This window comes from Colias croceus, chromosome 11, assembly GCF_905220415.1.
Source record: "Colias croceus chromosome 11, ilColCroc2.1".
Classification (NCBI taxonomy): domain Eukaryota; kingdom Metazoa; phylum Arthropoda; class Insecta; order Lepidoptera; family Pieridae; genus Colias; species Colias croceus.
The window spans coordinates 5998319-6016234 of NC_059547.1; the positions used below are offsets into that span (position 1 = coordinate 5998319).

The window sequence follows — 17916 nt, forward strand, 5'->3', positions numbered from 1 at the left end:
GTACGCCAAAGATGTTAAATACGTATGAGCTTTTGCACACAATGAGAGCTCATTGATATTTTGCAGACAAATAAAACTACTAATATTATGAATCCTTAAAATTTATGAAATAAACATTAGACAACCAACCAAAAAGTATCAGTCAAAATAAGGAAATATTTCTAATTAAATTATTTATTATTTTACATTAACTATTAATACTATGGGGTTGCATACAGTTTACAGTGTATGAAATAAAATTTAAATCTTGTAACAAGTTCGTTAATCTTTCGAAATGCCTCTCAGTATAAGGTAATGCACCTTCAATAAAATTAGCTAAAGATGGTACTTGTAGTTTTCCCGCAATTATTTCCGGCGCTAATATATTGAAAACTAATTGTGCTGCATGGTAGTTCTTTGTGTTTGTATTCCATTCAGAAGCAAATCTTAATAATGTTTCTTTCTGAGTGTTGTTGATTTCCTTAAGTGTTTGGGATAATTTCTCAGAACCATGTTTTAGTACTTCATTAACTATCCTTAATACATGTAAGGGTCTTTCCATCCTAAGGGCTAATTTAAGTGCTTTTACTAATTTTTTATCTTGTAACAAATTCATTAACTCTTGTTCCTGTAAAATTAATTCTTCTCTCTCCTTAGCTATTTTCTCACGTGTTTCAATAGAAACATCTTTTAAGGTGACTAATTTTGAATCAGATCCACCTGTGATCACTAAGGATTCATCCCAGTTAACAGCTAAGGACCAAACTTTTCCCTCATGATTATCCAAAGACATTTTGCACTCTGATGTTTTAATATTCCACATTTTTAATAGACCATCAGCTCCACTAGATAATATCTGTTGACCCTTACTCAAAAATTCTATTTTGAGGACTGAACTCTCGTGACCCTCAAATGTTTTGAGACAGCTAAGATCAGCAATAGACCACAACTTTATGGAGCTATCAGCGGATGATGTCAACACAACTTGGTCTACTGGTGAGAATTTTACACACCAAACTCCTCTTCTATGACCTTTTAGCATACCCAATAATGTTAATTCATCAGTCCACAGTTTTGCTGTCTTATCTTGTGAGCCAGTAGCAATAATTTTATCATTAGGTGATACTGCAACACAGTTTATATCCATATTGTGGGCTAATTCAGTATGACTTGATTTGATTTTTTGGTCAACTGTGTCAAGTTCACTTGGAACATTCCACACCTTTAAGCAATTGTCTTGACTAACGGAACAGAAAAATTTGCTGGAAGTTTGTGAAGTACTAACTGAACCAACAGATGCTGTATGTCTTGTTCCCATTCCTATGCAGATAATTTCGCTATTTTCACATCTCTTCCAAATTCTAACAGCATTGTCTTTTCCAGACGAAACAAACATATCTTTATCTGTGGGAAACTTAGCTAATGCAAGAACAATATCCGTATGACCCTTTAATAACTTACAATCCATATTAGCTAAACTGTAATGTTTTAAATCTCTGCTGTTTGTAGCTACAACAATGTGTGTATCTTCTTTTCCAATAAAAATAATGTCCAAAACTTCATCTGTAAATCCAATCATCTGTTTCATGCAGTTAAAGTTTTCTAAATCATGAATGATAATATTATGGTCAGCTGTTACTACTGAAATCATATTCCTTGCTTCATTAAACAATAAATGTGTTATTGCTAGTCCACCCTCCTCTGATGCAGGGGACACAAGACTGTTACTCTGTTCAAACATTAACCTACTCATTTGCACATTCCATACTTTTACAATACCCTTTTCACCTGCACAGGCTACATATATACCTTCTGTCTCAACCTTTTTAGTAAAATTAGGAATTTTAAAAGAAACTGGCAGAATAATCATTGTTTCAATACATTCATAAACTGGTAGAACCCGTAGAGATTTACTTTCATTTACTTTCCATAATATAAGCACTCTGTCTCTTCCTGAACTAACCATATATTCACCATCAGTTGTAAATTGTATAGAAGTAACTTTACTAAAGTGACCTGAGTATATGTTGCATTCTTTCCCGGATTTTATATTCCAAGATCGAATTTTTGTATCATCTGCTGCACCAAATATCATTTGTTTTGTTGGATCTGGGTGATACTTAAGCACACTAAATACTCCAAGTGCACCTTTTAGACTACTCGTACAAGTATAATGCACCAAATCCCATAGTCTCACATTGCCATCTGAACTTCCAGATGCTATATTTGTGTCTTCAGAGTCAAAGGCAAGCTTTGCAACTGCACCTTTATGGCCAGACCTCCAAGTCTTTTGTAACTCACCCGTACTTCTATCCCACAATTTAATTAATCCACTCTTATGTGCTGTTACTACAGTTTCATTATTATGTGATAATTTAAATGTATAAATGATATCGCTTTCATCTTTATCATCTCCGGATCCTCCAATAGTGAGGGTGTTACAAAGTGTATTTACGTCAATAACCTTAATAACATCATCACATTGACATAAAAAGTTAACACCATCCCGAGTCCAATGTATTTCACCGCCCGTGTAGAAAGCTTCAAATTCTGCTGTCTTTTCGTATCTGGAAGGAGGAATGATATAATAAGAAAAGTTAAGACTAAAAATAAAGTGCTGATATGAACATCCATTGAAATAGAAAAATTACTTACATTTCTTTGAGTAACACTGCCATTATGCAGAGTAGTGTAATTCATTCACTTAAAAACACGTTTATCAATTAAATCTTACGTTACTTTTTGCAGTATTTGGATAGTTAACATATTACTACAACACAAGCACGTGGGTATTGAAGTTCGGTAATTTATTGTTATGACATTTTAGTGACATTGACAGACTTATTTTGACACAAGAAAATGACATTAAAAAAAAGAAGTACCATGGCCAATACAAAAGAGGAGGCTATTTAGTACCTATTTAAAAGATCTATGGTGAATTTTATCGCAGTGCGAATTAAGTACATAATTTAATTTTATATGCTACAAATAATAATAATTAGGCTAACGTGAAGGTATTTCACCAGTAGGTACCTACCTAGTATTCAATGCAGAGATTTCAAATGTCAAAAAAGCAAAGCAGCTGATTGTCAATGTCGATGTCATAGAAAACATCCAGCTACATACATTTTAATATAAAACAAAATATATTTTAAATGAAATAACTTAAAATAATGTCATTATCAAGACTGTATAATGTTGTTACTAGATATAAAAGTACACTTGCTAAAGATCAAGTGCAACCAAGTAATTTCGAACATGTGTTTTCATTTCCTTTCGTTGGTTATTTTGCCTTGTTAAATCGACTTAAAATATACCATTTCTTTGGATCATGTGCAATTATACCTAGTGCCGGTTTATTAGAATCGATGAGTGTTTTACCAGAAACGACTTCCTTAGCCGCATTATATATAGGTACTTAGTATTTTTGTGCAAGAACTTTGCTATTTACATGAAATATATACTTAATAATTTATACATCTTTCAGGAGTAACAGGAGGTGCTGTTTTATCTTTGGCTTCCTTACCATTTAAGAATATAATTGGACACATATACATAAGTGATGACAACAACTTTGTTAAAATATCTTCAATTGATTATTTTGGACGAAGAGTAGACAGAATTATCAAATCTGAGGAATGGATCCCTTTACTGGATATGAAACCAAGAACATTAGATGCAGTCTATTTAAAACCAGAGCTAACTGATGGAACAAAGTACAAGTTGCTTATTAAGTTTGGTACTGTTAAAAATTCTAGTAAAATGGGAGAGGTTCTAGAATAGAAATAAATAATAGAAATAAATAAGATAAAGTTTGAGTATATTATAATGTAGGAAATAAATATAGAACCAAAATACCTGAATAAAGATAGTAGTTAATAAATTAATATGAGTATGTCTTGTTTGTTATTTTAATACTTACCCCATTATTTACAAAATATTTATTAGAATTTATGAGTTATCCAATAGGTAACTTTAAATAATAACATTATTGTTATAAAGCCTAGATATAAAACCAGAAAAAGCACTGTAAGCATTGCCTGAGACATGAATAATTCATAAATAACATGATTATTGAATTTATATTTTTTGGTTTTTATGGCATTCAAATGCTTTATAAATATAAATTTATAAAGAATAGAAAAAATTCGATCACGAGGCGGGACTCGAACCCGCATCCTTCGCGCCATTCCGGGGCGGATGCCTAACCAACTCAGCCACTCGTGACCCGCCTGAGCAATCGAATTTAATCTATTCTTTCAGTTTTATGTGTCTTAAGGGACACACCGCGCGCCATCTATTGAGATGATTTAACAACCATCTCAACCAATATGAAGCACTTTTCAGTGAATACAATATTGTAACGATGGAACACGACCTTTTGTTGAATTTATATTTTTTGGTTTTTATGGCATTCAAATGCTTTATAAATATAAATTTATAAAGAATAGAAAAAATTCGATCACGAGGCGGGACTCGAACCCGCATCCTTCGCGCCATTCCGGGGCGGATGCCTAACCAACTCAGCCACTCGTGACCCGCCTGAGCAATCGAATTTAATCTATTCTTTCAGTTTTATGTGTCTTAAGGGACACACCGCGCGCCATCTATTGAGATGATTTAACAACCATCTCAACCAATATGAAGCACTTTTCAGTGAATACAATATTGTAACGATGGAACACGACCTTTTGTTGAATTTATATTTTTTGGTTTTTATGGCATTCAAATGCTTTATAAATATAAATTTATAAAGAATAGAAAAAATTCGATCACGAGGCGGGACTCGAACCCGCATCCTTCGCGCCATTCCGGGGCGGATGCCTAACCAACTCAGCCACTCGTGACCCGCCTGAGCAATCGAATTTAATCTATTCTTTCAGTTTTATGTGTCTTAAGGGACACACCGCGCGCCATCTATTGAGATGATTTAACAACCATCTCAACCAATATGAAGCACTTTTCAGTGAATACAATATTGTAACGATGGAACACGACCTTTTGTTGAATTTATATTTTTTGGTTTTTATGGCATTCAAATGCTTTATAAATATAAATTTATAACAGGGTTCGAGTCCCGCCTCGTGATCGAATTTTTTCTATTCTTTATAAATTTATAACATGATTATTATTTATTTATAAAGAATAGAACATAATATTCAATCACGATTTTTCAATTATTATTTTTTTGTCCAAAAGGAAAGTCGGTATAATAAAACCAATTGTTTCTATGTACTCATTCTATTATCTATTGTTTCACAAGTAATCCAACATGCATGGAGAAAATGTAATGATCTTTTTCATTTTAACAGAGTATATCTTATGTTTGCTGCCAATTATTTATTTATTCAATCATTAATTATTCTCACATTCAATATTTGTATGTACAAAATTACAATAGTACATTTACAATTATTTTTCATAAATATAACATTAATTATGGCTGGTGGATAACAAAGGCTCTAAAGCATTTGTGTCTGGTAACATACAATTCAGTACATATTTTCTTATCAACAATTTACACATAGGAGTGAAGATATTCTAATATTTTTGGGTTTGGTTAGATATGTTCCATACCAATTTGCAGGCTTACATCACTGAATTAATAATTATTGTACTATTTCAAACATCTATTTACTCAAATTACATACATATGTGTTGCGTGTGGACTGTGTAACATTAATAAAAACATTTGATATAGATTATTATAGTGGATTTCAGCAGTGGCCACAAAGATACAATAGGTACTAGATAATGTTCAATAATTAAAAGAAACAATTATACTTAAAATGTTTTGCACTGTTTTCATAAGAAAGTTATTTGATCCAATGTTAAATAAATAAAGAACATTGCTTTAATTCAAGTGACTTACTTTATTCATAAGAATAACAGATTCTATGCTTTAATTAAATTCTATATGTAAAATAAGTCAATGATAGGAGAAACTATTCTTTAAAAACCTCATAAAAATATATGCTACATGAGAAAAAATAAATATTAAATGTAAAACAAATCCCATTTATTGTAACATCTAAAAAGGTAAGTATGCCATTTTTATTTAATCTATTGTCATATTTCATACACTTGCAAGTAAATATTCTATAAACAGTAATCATTAGAATTAACAAAGAAAAAAATTGATAATGGCATAAAAGAACAACTAAATTATTCTATTTATTATTTTTGGTGTAATTTCAATTTGTTCATAAGAAATACTACATGAATCAACTTATATTTACAACGATTACTTATGAGGGATTTTTTAAATATAAATAATTCCTATTGAAATACTTAATAATGCAAGTGCTCTGTGTGTTGCAATAAAGTAAGGAATAAATTGTCTACTTTCCCTATCAATAATAATAATTATACTACATTTAAAACAGTATAAAATAGATGTGAAATTTGAACTCTGCTTTTATTCATTAGGCAAGCTAATCTTATTTGAATACATAGTAATGTGTAAATTCTTACAATGAATTTAATTTTAAAAAGTTTGTGAAGAGTGTAATGTCAAAGGACCAAGTAAGTTTTTTATAATAAGAATAATTTAGTCAACCCAAGCCTGCGCTGGCTGATCGGTGGTAAAGGGACTTACTCCATTACGCTCCATGGAGTCGAGAATTTCGCACACATACGCCGATACATCTGCACGACTTTGATCAATGCCTTTAATAAATGGATGTTCTAATAAACGATTGTATTTCGGTCGCTGTGTTTCTTCTTTGATCAGGCTATAAGAAGAAAAGACATTAATTGCATAATTTACATAAAAATATGACGCTCACTTAATATTATAAATATTGCATTACTTTATGAACAGAGCATGCACAAAAACAAAAAAAAACTCACCAAGTATTAACAAAATTGATGAAATTGTTTGAAAACGAGTTGTTTTTGTTTGTAAGACGAGGTGGGTCACCCTGTACAACTTGTTGGAGCTGTTCAAAGACAGATCCCCACCGTGGGTATGGGAATGCTCCAGTGGCCACCTCCATCAGAGTGATTCCGAGTGACCAAACGTCAGATCTCACGTCATAACCGCGCGCGCGGCCGGGATCTATTCTTTCAGGCTTAAATAAATAACATACATGATAATCACAAGTAATAAGTTCAATATAGTTTGGAAAATCCAAAAGTGCACGCCTCATAATCTCATCCTTTACAATAAAATAGATTATTTATAAAGAGTACACTATAAATATAAAAAAGAAATAAAATAAAACATTTGGAAAAGTAAAGAAAGCGGTACCGTAATAATTGAGCTATTTTTCTTGTGGCCCCACCTAGATGTGAATCTGCGCAGGTTTAAGGGACTGACTACCAACTTATTTTTTTAAACCTTGGCTTATAGTATAAAGAATCGAGTTTATAATGGTGAATTTTGAGTAAACTATAAATATAAAAAATAAAATAAAGAATATAATATATAGATATACTAAAATTATGGAGAACAGTCGATATTTTTTTTTTTGTTTATTTAATAACAATTAAACCACATCGAATTAGACCCTGAAAAATGAAAGGGTTCTATTCCTGAGCATACTCAAGCGTAAGAGAAAAAAAAAGACTCGATTAGTAAAGTATTTCGGTCGCTATCATGTTAACAAGAAAATCCTACGCACATACAGACACACGGACGTCCAAGACAGAACTTTTTTAAACTGTTTTTTAACTAGTTTAAATAACAAAAATGACATCAAAAATATCATGAATGTTAAAAATAGTGTTTTTTCTTAATATGTGTGTGTATGTATTATCTTACAAGTGCAATGTATGATACATAAAGACATTTTAAGTTTGAAAAATCAGATGTTTTGCGCGAAGTGACAGTAGTACCCACCTCAACGCTTCGCTTATGAGGCGTGCAATACCAATAAATATATATTATGGTAAAGGATAACTTATAATTTGTATTGCTTAAATGGTCTTAAATTGTGTTCACTTGTCTATGAGAATTAAATAAATACATACTTACTGGCCCATCTTCAAACACCCAATGTAAAATCGTCTCTCAGAATGTAAGGTTAATTTAATATTAATTTTTTTTATTAGATAAAAGTTTTATTACTTACCGCCATGTAAGGCCTGCATCCCGCGTCACGTGTTCGCGCAATGGAATCAACCAGTTTACCCGATATACCAAAGTCACACAACTTTATATTGCCCCTTCTATCCAATAGAATGTTAGATGGTTTTACATCCCTTTAATATAAAAAAATTGAAATATTTAAATAACATGAAATGAAACTACAAACTATATAATTTCACTATGTATATGTATGTAAATATAAAAAAAATTACCTGTGAATAATTTTTAATTTCTCTTTTAAATAATTTAACGCTTTAACAGTAGCTAGTGTAATTTTAGCTAATATTGTTTCTGGAATGCGTGTTTGCATTCTTTCACAGATGAATTTATAAAATTTATCTAGTGATGTATCCATTAGTTCCATGCAGATCCAACAATCACCCTTAAATATAACAAATAAAAAAATATATTTTTTATGCAATAAATTACAAGATGCATCAAGTATTGTATGATGGTAAGCACTTAATAAAAATATCCCCGCTTACTTCTTTAAACAGAGCTCCATAAAACTGTACAATATAAGGACATTCATTACTCTTCATCACAACTTCGAGATCCATTAACAATTGCTTTTGCTCTTTCTCGTCCACAGTTGAGCGAATTCTTTTCACAGCCATGACTTTACTTGATCTAATAAAAAAGAACATTTATTTTGCAAAACAACATGAATGTTTTTAAATATTATCTAGCAAAATATGTTATATATAATTTCATAATAAAGAATAAAAGAAAAACATAGATTGTGATGTTCTAAGCAATTGTTTACCTTAAAGTATTAAAGTATTCCTATAAATTTTGATATAATACAAGAATGGCACAGTGAAATTTATTTTAATAGTAGGTAGTAACTATTTTGAAAATAATCTTGAATTGTTTAAGCTATATGAATAAAAGGAAGATATTGTTGCTGGTTTCTATATTATACTAAACTGCTGTATTATAAGAAAGCATTACAATATAATTTGTGATTAATAATTATAATAAGTATAAATTATCTCACTTTCTGTGGACCATTTTGTTAACTGCCCCAAATGCACCTCTGCCAATCTCACCAAGATCTTGTAGATCATCAGAAGTAAAATCATACACTTCAGTGGCAGATAGCTGTAGTTTTCCAGAGGACTGCATTGATGGGTATATTCTGCAACGGTCTCTGAAAAATTATAAGAAACATATTATGATTATGATTTTTTGTAGTATTAACAGAAGCTATAACAACATATAATGGGACTTGAGTCTCACTAAACATTCTGATACAAAAAGTCACACATTATATAAATTATGCAATACTAATGAAAATCGTAAAATAACATAAAAATGCTTGCTTTATCGATAAATTAAAACAATTACAATCAACTGTTTATTATTATGGTAATGCGAAGTATTGTCTTATTACCTCGTATTTTCTGGGAGGACATCCCTGATAGTTCTAGATGGTACACGAGTTCTTTGAACTGCAGTAGAAGTGAATGGCATAAATGCAGCAGTTTCTGCTGATGGCCCTCCAAGCTGGAGATTTAATATTTTGCGTTTATCAGATGGAAATAAATTCAAATCAGGCTTTGGCATAGACGGTCTGCTGGGTCCTAAAAAGAAATATATATGAATATTATTAAAGTACTTTGATAATAAACATATAATATGGGTACGATTTGTAAAGTATACCCTTGAGTATAGGTACCTAATCAAATGTTACCTTGACTTGACGGCACATCGCCATTCTTCGACATTTTTATTCAATATACCTTACAGTTCCAATAAAATACTTATATATTCTTAGCCACAGTGTTCACTTTTAGACTCTCCATTTGAATGTTACGTATATCAGACTAATACTTCTTTCATAAATAAACAATTAAAAATGTCTTTACATCATGCATTGCAAATTGTTAGATTCTCGTCAACACCGTATACAAAACTATAAATATATTTTATGTACATCTATAGACTATCACAAAGAAAAAGTCAAAAATCTTTTGAGTCTATGGTCACTTTAACCCTTAGCAGGTATCGCGGGTCAAATTTGACCCAGAAGCGAACATTTTCGGTTATAATTCTTTAAATATTTATGCAACGACTGTGCGCTTCTAAGTATTCTCAGTGCGTCGCTAGCTGCAGCGGGGGGTGGATGTGCAGAACTGTGACTATCTTAGGAGCGGACGTAAGTAGCTTTCTGGGTCATGTTCGACCCACGACACCAAATAAGTAACTTTTTTCACTGAGTGTAATTACTTACTTTTTTGGTTTTATTGTTTATTTGTACTACATTGGAGGGCTTTTTGAACGACAGACAAATCGAGGAGTTGATGAACGACTTAAGTGATTATTTGGAATTGAAAAATGAAAGAATACCAAATGTAAACCAACTTTGTGACGACGAAATCATCAGTGATCGAGACAATCCCTAATCTGTTAGTTGCTTAGAAGACAGTGTATTTGGAGTAAGTTCTGACGACAGTAAAAACGAAGAGGAGATACGAGAATTATAGAAAATATACGAGGAACGAAAATACGAGAGATGAGAGTGAAGAAGATGAGGATGATAGTTGATGGTAGAAGTCATTTTGGTTTTGGTTGTCATTTTTTTTATTTTATGCTGATTTCAGAAGCAATTTGTTTTTTTGTTATAATAAAGATATGAGAAGTGCCATAAATATATTTTAGTTAAATTTTTTCTAACATTTCTATTTTTTTTTATGTTTTAAGTTCACATTAACCAAAAAGTGCCAAAAAATAAGGTTATTTACAAATTTGTGTAAAACATGATATTTTTTTTTATATTCTAATATTAAATAGGGTTATTTTGTAAAAAAATATTTTTTTTATTTCTTATCTAACCATATTTTATACAAATAATAAAAAATCTACGTTCTACAACAGATTGTTTGGTATGGGTAGAATTTGACCCATGATACCGGTAGTGTTGCCAAAAAAGGCGATACCAGCTAAGGGTTAAATATGTCGCATCGTGAATGGGCAAAATAATAAAAACCGGCCAAGTGCGAGACGGACTCGAACAAGAAGGGTTTTGTACTATGGGGACCCCCTTAATATATTATATATTTTTTTAATTTTCAGTATTTGTCTGTGGTATTTGTCGTTCGTCGTTATAGCGGCAACGGAAATATGTACACCTGTGATGTACACTATTTGTGAAAACTTAGCTTTTTGGCTAGCCTGTTTCTAGCTATCACCACAGCTATCACGGTGTATGAGACAATCACGGTGTATGTACAACCTGGAGACAAACACACAGACAACGAAGTCTCAGTAAGAGGGTCCCGTTTTATCCTTTCGGAAGCTAAAAAAATAGAAAATATGTATCTAAGTACGTCATAATAAGGTCATAATCAGCACAGATAATCAGTCATAATATTGTTGTCGTGCGGATTCACGGGGCGGATTAAATAATATTTATTTATTTATTTAATCATTTATTGTACCACACCATTTAATATTACAATGTACAGTATTAATATATATTTGTATGGATGCGAAGTACAAAAGGTGACCTTATCGCTTAAAAGCGATTTCTTCCAGGCCACCTAAGGTAGAGGATAGATATATAATACAATATATAATTAATGTAACGCGGGTGGCTGAAAAAGTAAAAGAAAAAAAATATATATATTATTATGAGATAAAAATAAAATAAGAAGTAAGTAGGTAATATAATATATTACATAATAAAAACCTGTATTAATCATAATAGAATAGGTACAATAAAGTAACTATAGTGTGTATAAAAATATAAATAAATAAAATACATAGGTACAGTTAATATCAAGGAAATGCTATATTTAAAAAATTCTGGTGTAAAAGATTTATAATATTACTTTATTAATAAGTTCACTTCTGCGTCTAATGATTGATAATCGAATTATTTAATAAATTAATCGAAATATCGTAGATGTATAACAAATTCCGACCAACCTACGAGATTTTGTTTTTTTCAAGCAAGGCGAATAACGATCACGCAAATATTATGTAAACAGTGTAGGTACTCCACAGAGCAAGTAATATGGTGTACCTATTCGCTATTCCTTTGAGTATCGTCGTGTAGATTTTCATGTTGACTTTTTCAGACGTAATGAAGAATGAACAGGGCACGGGAAGACGAATGTGTGAACATTCACAACATAATATACCATCGTCCAGTTAGGAGGCGAATTGCGAACACAAATACAGTATTTAAATACACCGTGAGAATAATGAGAACATATACCTTACACGTACGATTGTATGGTATGAATAGTTGAAGTAGTGAGTGAACCTACCTAGCGTTAAATAGGCATATGTTGTAGAATTTTGTTAATTCTTTAGATAAATCCACAGCCAAGGAATGGTTTGCACACTTGTATTACGTGGATGACCAATTTTTTTGGCTATTTAGTTTATAAACTTACTATTGGAATTTTGAATGAAAAACTTCAAAGGTATATTAATAGGTTTAATATAAACATAATATAATTTACTAAAATATGATGTACAGAATGCATATTGCATGTAAATAACACATGTCTAAAAATTTTGAACTTTAATACTATCCATCCTTTTTATGTTTCTTTGATAATCTTGTATTTTGTTCTGTGTGTTTAGTATCTGTATCAAATAATTTGCTTTGGCGTTTAACTTTACTTTTACTGGGGGTATTTATTTCAGTTTCATTATAATTATGTTGTCCATTTGGTGAATTGCTCTTTACAGGACTATTAGAATTGATCTTCTTTGATGAACTGCTTGGTAAACCATCACCCATATGCTTTTGGGCCGGCTTTGTTTTATCAAAGTTCACATAAGTGACATCTAGTGCTTTCATATTCTTAGGATCAAGTGTCTCCTCATCACCAGAGGCCTCTAATTTTAACCACCTAGAAATAAATAAAATAGATTAAATTAAAATTATAAGGCAAAAGTGATAGGAATAAATAAATGAGTCATATAAACACGAATTAAATAATTGAAATTGGGTAGTACTGAAATTATACATGTCAGTTAAGGGGCTAATACATTAGCTAAGTAAAGTGGTCGACAGGAAAATGATTGGTATTGTACCTTTCATCTAATTGTCCTCTGATGTATGGTAATGCACCATACAGGTCTAGTGCTGCTATTTGGAAAACCACTTGTTGTCCTTCCTCTATGTTTGAGCCTATCCAGTCACTGCCTGGTTCATCAGTAGGTCTTGGTATAACCACATTAAATACTCTGCAATTAAATTGCAATCAAGGAATATTTAACAAAATTATGTAGCGACGAAATTATGTGTATGTACTGTTTTTTTTTTTTAATTTATATAGAAAGTAAGTTCAATAAAGTTATATAATATAGCTACAATCTATATTATACTAGGTTTCCGCCCGCGGCTTCACCCGCGCAGTCTAAGACAAAACCGCATAGTTCCCGTTCCCATGGGATTTCCGGGATTGCGTTATTTTCCCGGGATAAAAAGTAGCCTATGTCCTTTCTCAGGTATCAAAATATTTCCATACCAAATTTCATGAAAATTGGTTCAGTAGTGTAGGCGTGCTTGAGTAACAGACAGACAGACAGACAGAGTTACTTTCGCATTTATAATATTAGTATGGATTGTCATTGATATTAATAAATGCTAAACAATCAGAACAATAAAACAAAAGAAAAAAGTTATTGCAATATGCAGGGATAAATATAATTATCTTTTAACCCATTGAGCCCCGAGCGGCCAGATCAGACCACGACACAATAGATTTTCTATTGTGTCTGTGATTCCGGGGGCCGAGTTATTAAAGTTACTTTACAATTTGACACATTAAAATATAAAATTAGAAATTTGTACCTGTGTACTAGGATAGCTAAATGTGTAAAGCTCTTCTTGTTCACTACTCCCTTCAGCGTAGCTCCAACATAAGGACAAAATATGAAGTAATCAGCTTGAACTTGAAAGTGTATATCTGAATTGTCGTTTCGTATTGCTCCAACATTTTGTAAAATTCGTAAATTCTTATAACTTAATAGTATTCCATTAAATCTGAAATAATAAACAAGATATAATATTATAATTCCGTCATGGCATAATAGTTTATTCTATTACGTTAAATGTTATGGATAAAATATAATTACAAACAGTACTCACTTCTTATCGAATTTCCCTATCTTATAATCAAGTGAATTCTTCACGGACTCCTTTAAATTACCCAAACACCATGGTTGTAGTGCTATATTTTGGGTAACTTTTTTTTCAATGATGCACGAATCCTTATCATTTGCTAATTTTCGAAGCTCTTTGAGATCAAATTTGATTATTGTGGACATCTTCACATTGGTATAGAAAATTTATATTTCAATCATTTTGCAAATAAAATTACAACAAAACAGCGCATTCCAAAACATGCTTCAATTTTGACAACGACATTAATGCTTAATGTTTTTTTTTTGTTTATGTTTTGTAACCTGCCAGTTTTTAAGACAATAAATAATACATTTGACTAGGTCAAGACAAGGTACACCATAATCATACATTATTTATCATTAAATATCATTGTTTTAAATGTTGTCGGGCCAGGGCATATTTATTAAAGTCTCATAAAACCATGTTCAAAATGTATGTATTCATGGCTTTATGCCTAATGTCATAAATCAATTGTCATTGTCAATTTGACATTAAAATTTAAAAACAAAGTTGGTTTCTGTTCCCAAGTTCCCAACTCGCCAACTCCCATGAACTGAATGGGATACATATAAATAATATTACCTATAAAGAATATATTAATAACTTTTCAACAAACATGAATACGGTAAAAAGAATTGGATTGATGCATAAACAATTTACACAGCAGTTGCCTCGAGTGTGAGTGAATACTTATTATTTTGTTAGGTTATATTTTTATACCGACCTTCTTTAAATCTTCTTAAATGGGAAAGGTTTATAAGTTTAATAGAAAAATAATTGATTAATGATTATTAAAATGATTGTACATGTTTTTCAGGTCACCAATATTAATGCAAAATCGTTTCTACTCAAGACCTACAAGTTTCCCAGACTATTTTCAAAATCCAATTTTTAGAAAGGAAGACCAAGCACGCCTTATTGAAAATAATGAACTTAGCAAAATAGCAGCCATACCTGTGAAGCCACCAAGTGTGGCTGAGACTTCCTCTGTCTATTTTGATCCATTGGTTAAGTGAGTGATCTAGTAGTATATCTTTGTACTAGATATATATATTTATTATTTGGATGATTAATGATTCTGAACATCTATCCATTCTAAGTTCACTATTTAGAGTAGAGGAGTTATAATAAATTGCGTGTTTTAAGACTCCTTTTTTATTTATGTCTTGTATAAAATCATAGTAATTCATTTCCTTCCATTTTTATTTCAGTAAAGTCATTAATCATGTCATGAAAATGGGCAATAAGCAGTTAGCTAGAACCCTTGTTGAGAAGTCATTTGAAAATATAAAAAGGATACAGATTGAAAGGTACCATCTAGCAAAAACACCTGAAGAAAAGGCTAAAATAGTACTGGATCCTAAAGAAATACTTCATAGGGCAGTTGAAAATTCAAAACCTTTACTTCAATTGCTCCCTATTAAAAGGGGAGGTATTACTTACCAGGTAATCTTAATATATATAAATCTCGTGTCACAGTGTTTGTCCTCAATGGACTCCTAAACCACTTAACCGATTATAATAAAATTCGCACACCATGTGCAGTTCGATCCAATTTGAGAGATAGGATAGTTTAAATCTCAAATCGTTTTAGAGAAAGCGGGCGAAGCCGCGGGCGTTAAGCTAGTAAACATGTATTTTTCTTTATGATTCCATTGTAACTATTATTTCTCAAACACATTTAATATTCTTAAAATGCCGAAATGAACAATTTTTTAACATCTTATTTTTATTATTTATAATTCTTTCGAGGTGCCTGGCCCAATAACAGATAAGAGATCTTTGTTCCTGGCCATCAAATGGTTGTTAGAAGCTACAAATGACAAAGAAAGAACAATTCACTTTCCGGAACAGTTTGCATGGGAGTTATTAGATGCTGCAAATAATTCTGGCAAAGTTGTTAAAAGAAAACAAGATCTACACAGGCTGTGTGAGGCAAACAGAGCTTACGCTCATTATAGATGGCAATAGATTATTATTAGTATATATTATAGGTTTATAAAGTTGTAGTAAGACTTGTATATTAAAATAAATTATGATTATAGTATGTATATGTTTATATTTACAACTTGTTATAGTATGATCCCCATATTTTGTGCAATATAATATGTGCATACCCTATTCAAATTTTCGTAATCTATCAACACATTCCATACAGTATAACGCATTTCATTAAAGAAACGAATCTGAAATAGCGGCGCTTATCATTCCCTCTCGCTTACACACGGCCCTACGGCATGCAAAAAAATAGGGAAAAGTATAATCACTGAAATGTATTTGATTTTACCTATAATAGTTTGTATCATAAATTTACAATGACAATTATATATTAGCGATAGTAAATAATGTTTTATTGGAATTTAACATAAATGTTCTTTGGGAAAAGTTGTTCAGTTTTATGGGCTCATTACGAGTATTATGGGGGTTTTCTTGCATTCTGTATACTTAAATATGATAATTCATATAAATACACCAATACCATAACAACATAGTTTGTCAACAAACAAATTGAAATAATTATCCATTTACGTTATTTTTATTTTCTTTTTTGCTGACCCTACCATATGTCAGTATCAGCTTTGGCTGCCATTGAAGATTTGTTTCTTTAATGAAACGCGTTTATACACATTAATTCAAGATTTAGTTCAATGAAATGACATTTATTTTTTAACAAAAAACTAAGCCTATAATTAGTTAGAACTAGACAAAAATTAAATGGGACTTACCTTAACCTTTCAAATAAAAAAGAATCATCAAAATCAGTTCACTCAGTCCAGGGCTCGGAACCGGTTTGAAAAGAGCGGTTAATTTAGATTATATACCGGTAAATATATCGTTCCTTCATTTACCGGTTAAACAAGTGAACTGTTTATAAGTAACCCAAATGATTAAGGTTACCGGTTACTTCTGCACAAACGGTTTTGACACCCAAATTAACCGGTTAATTCCTTTATTATTTTTGCCTCATTTTTTAACGCTTGCCACAAGATATAGTGAATCTAATATCTATACATATAATAAATCTGTAGAAGGGTCAATTCTGTACATTGAAAATATTGAAAAAATAAATACCAGGGGGTGTTACTGGATCGATACCAAACCCAAATATGTGATTAAAAATTTTTTTGTCTGTCTGTATGTTCAGGCATCACGTGAAAACTAACGGTTCGATTTCGATGAAACTTGGTATAATTATACCTTATTATCCTGGGCATAAAATATGATACTTTTTATCCCGGAAAAATACGTAGAAAAAAATAAATCTTAATTTTTCCGCGCTGACGGAGTCGCGGGCGGAAGCTAGTATCTAATATATCTAATATATTCTATTCTAAAATATAGTTTGTAAGTATAGATGTATGGATGTATGGATGTTTAGCACACATATAGAGGGTAACTTGGATTAACACATAGGATAGTTTTTATCCCGGAAATCCCACGGGAACGGAAACTATGCGGGTTTTCCTTTGCAAACGCGGGTGAAGCCGCGGGCGGAAATCTAGTTATCAAATTCAAATTTCAAATCTATACATATAATAAATCTGTAGAAGGGTCAATTCTGTACATTGAAAATATTGAAAAAATAAATAGCAGGGGGTGTTACTGGATCGATAACAAACCCAAATATGTGACTAAAAAAATTTTTGTCTGTCTGTCTGTCTGTCTGTCTGTCTGTCTGTCTGTCTGTCTGTGT

The 17916-nt window shown here is 31.4% G+C and overlaps 5 protein-coding genes across 5 annotated transcripts; 2 read left to right on the forward strand and 3 right to left on the reverse strand.

Annotated features, from left to right (window-relative positions):
* Nucleotides 1–85: 85 nt before the first annotated feature.
* Nucleotides 86–2776, reverse strand: LOC123695326 (transducin beta-like protein 3). Its single transcript, XM_045641144.1, has 2 exons — nt 2635–2776; nt 86–2546 (listed from the first exon to the last, which is right to left on the reverse strand). Exons 1-2 carry the CDS (start codon nt 2655–2657, stop codon nt 188–190), a joined length of 2382 nt encoding a protein of 793 aa, XP_045497100.1. The 5' UTR covers nt 2658–2776; the 3' UTR covers nt 86–187.
* A 296-nt stretch (nt 2777–3072) lies between these two features.
* Nucleotides 3073–3874, forward strand: LOC123695358. Its single transcript, XM_045641187.1, has 2 exons — nt 3073–3393; nt 3467–3874. Exons 1-2 carry the CDS (start codon nt 3153–3155, stop codon nt 3760–3762), a joined length of 537 nt encoding a protein of 178 aa, XP_045497143.1. The 5' UTR covers nt 3073–3152; the 3' UTR covers nt 3763–3874.
* Nucleotides 3875–5204: 1330 nt separating this feature from the next.
* LOC123695341 (dual specificity mitogen-activated protein kinase kinase 4-like) lies at nt 5205–9997 on the reverse strand. The gene is made up of 8 exons (XM_045641168.1): nt 9768–9997; nt 9468–9657; nt 9072–9224; nt 8557–8701; nt 8284–8453; nt 8055–8184; nt 6832–7052; nt 5205–6713 (listed from the first exon to the last, which is right to left on the reverse strand). Exons 1-8 carry the CDS (start codon nt 9799–9801, stop codon nt 6530–6532), a joined length of 1227 nt encoding a protein of 408 aa, XP_045497124.1. The 5' UTR covers nt 9802–9997; the 3' UTR covers nt 5205–6529.
* Nucleotides 9998–12507: 2510 nt separating this feature from the next.
* On the reverse strand, nt 12508–14473 carry LOC123695350 (DNA-directed RNA polymerase I subunit RPA43). Its single transcript, XM_045641180.1, has 4 exons — nt 14187–14473; nt 13890–14081; nt 13127–13279; nt 12508–12942 (listed from the first exon to the last, which is right to left on the reverse strand). Exons 1-4 carry the CDS (start codon nt 14363–14365, stop codon nt 12615–12617), a joined length of 852 nt encoding a protein of 283 aa, XP_045497136.1. The 5' UTR covers nt 14366–14473; the 3' UTR covers nt 12508–12614.
* A 238-nt stretch (nt 14474–14711) lies between these two features.
* On the forward strand, nt 14712–16269 carry LOC123695352 (28S ribosomal protein S7, mitochondrial). Its single transcript, XM_045641182.1, has 4 exons — nt 14712–14900; nt 15040–15234; nt 15434–15668; nt 15975–16269. Exons 1-4 carry the CDS (start codon nt 14839–14841, stop codon nt 16191–16193), a joined length of 711 nt encoding a protein of 236 aa, XP_045497138.1. The 5' UTR covers nt 14712–14838; the 3' UTR covers nt 16194–16269.
* The last annotated feature ends 1647 nt before the right edge of the window (nt 16270–17916 follow it).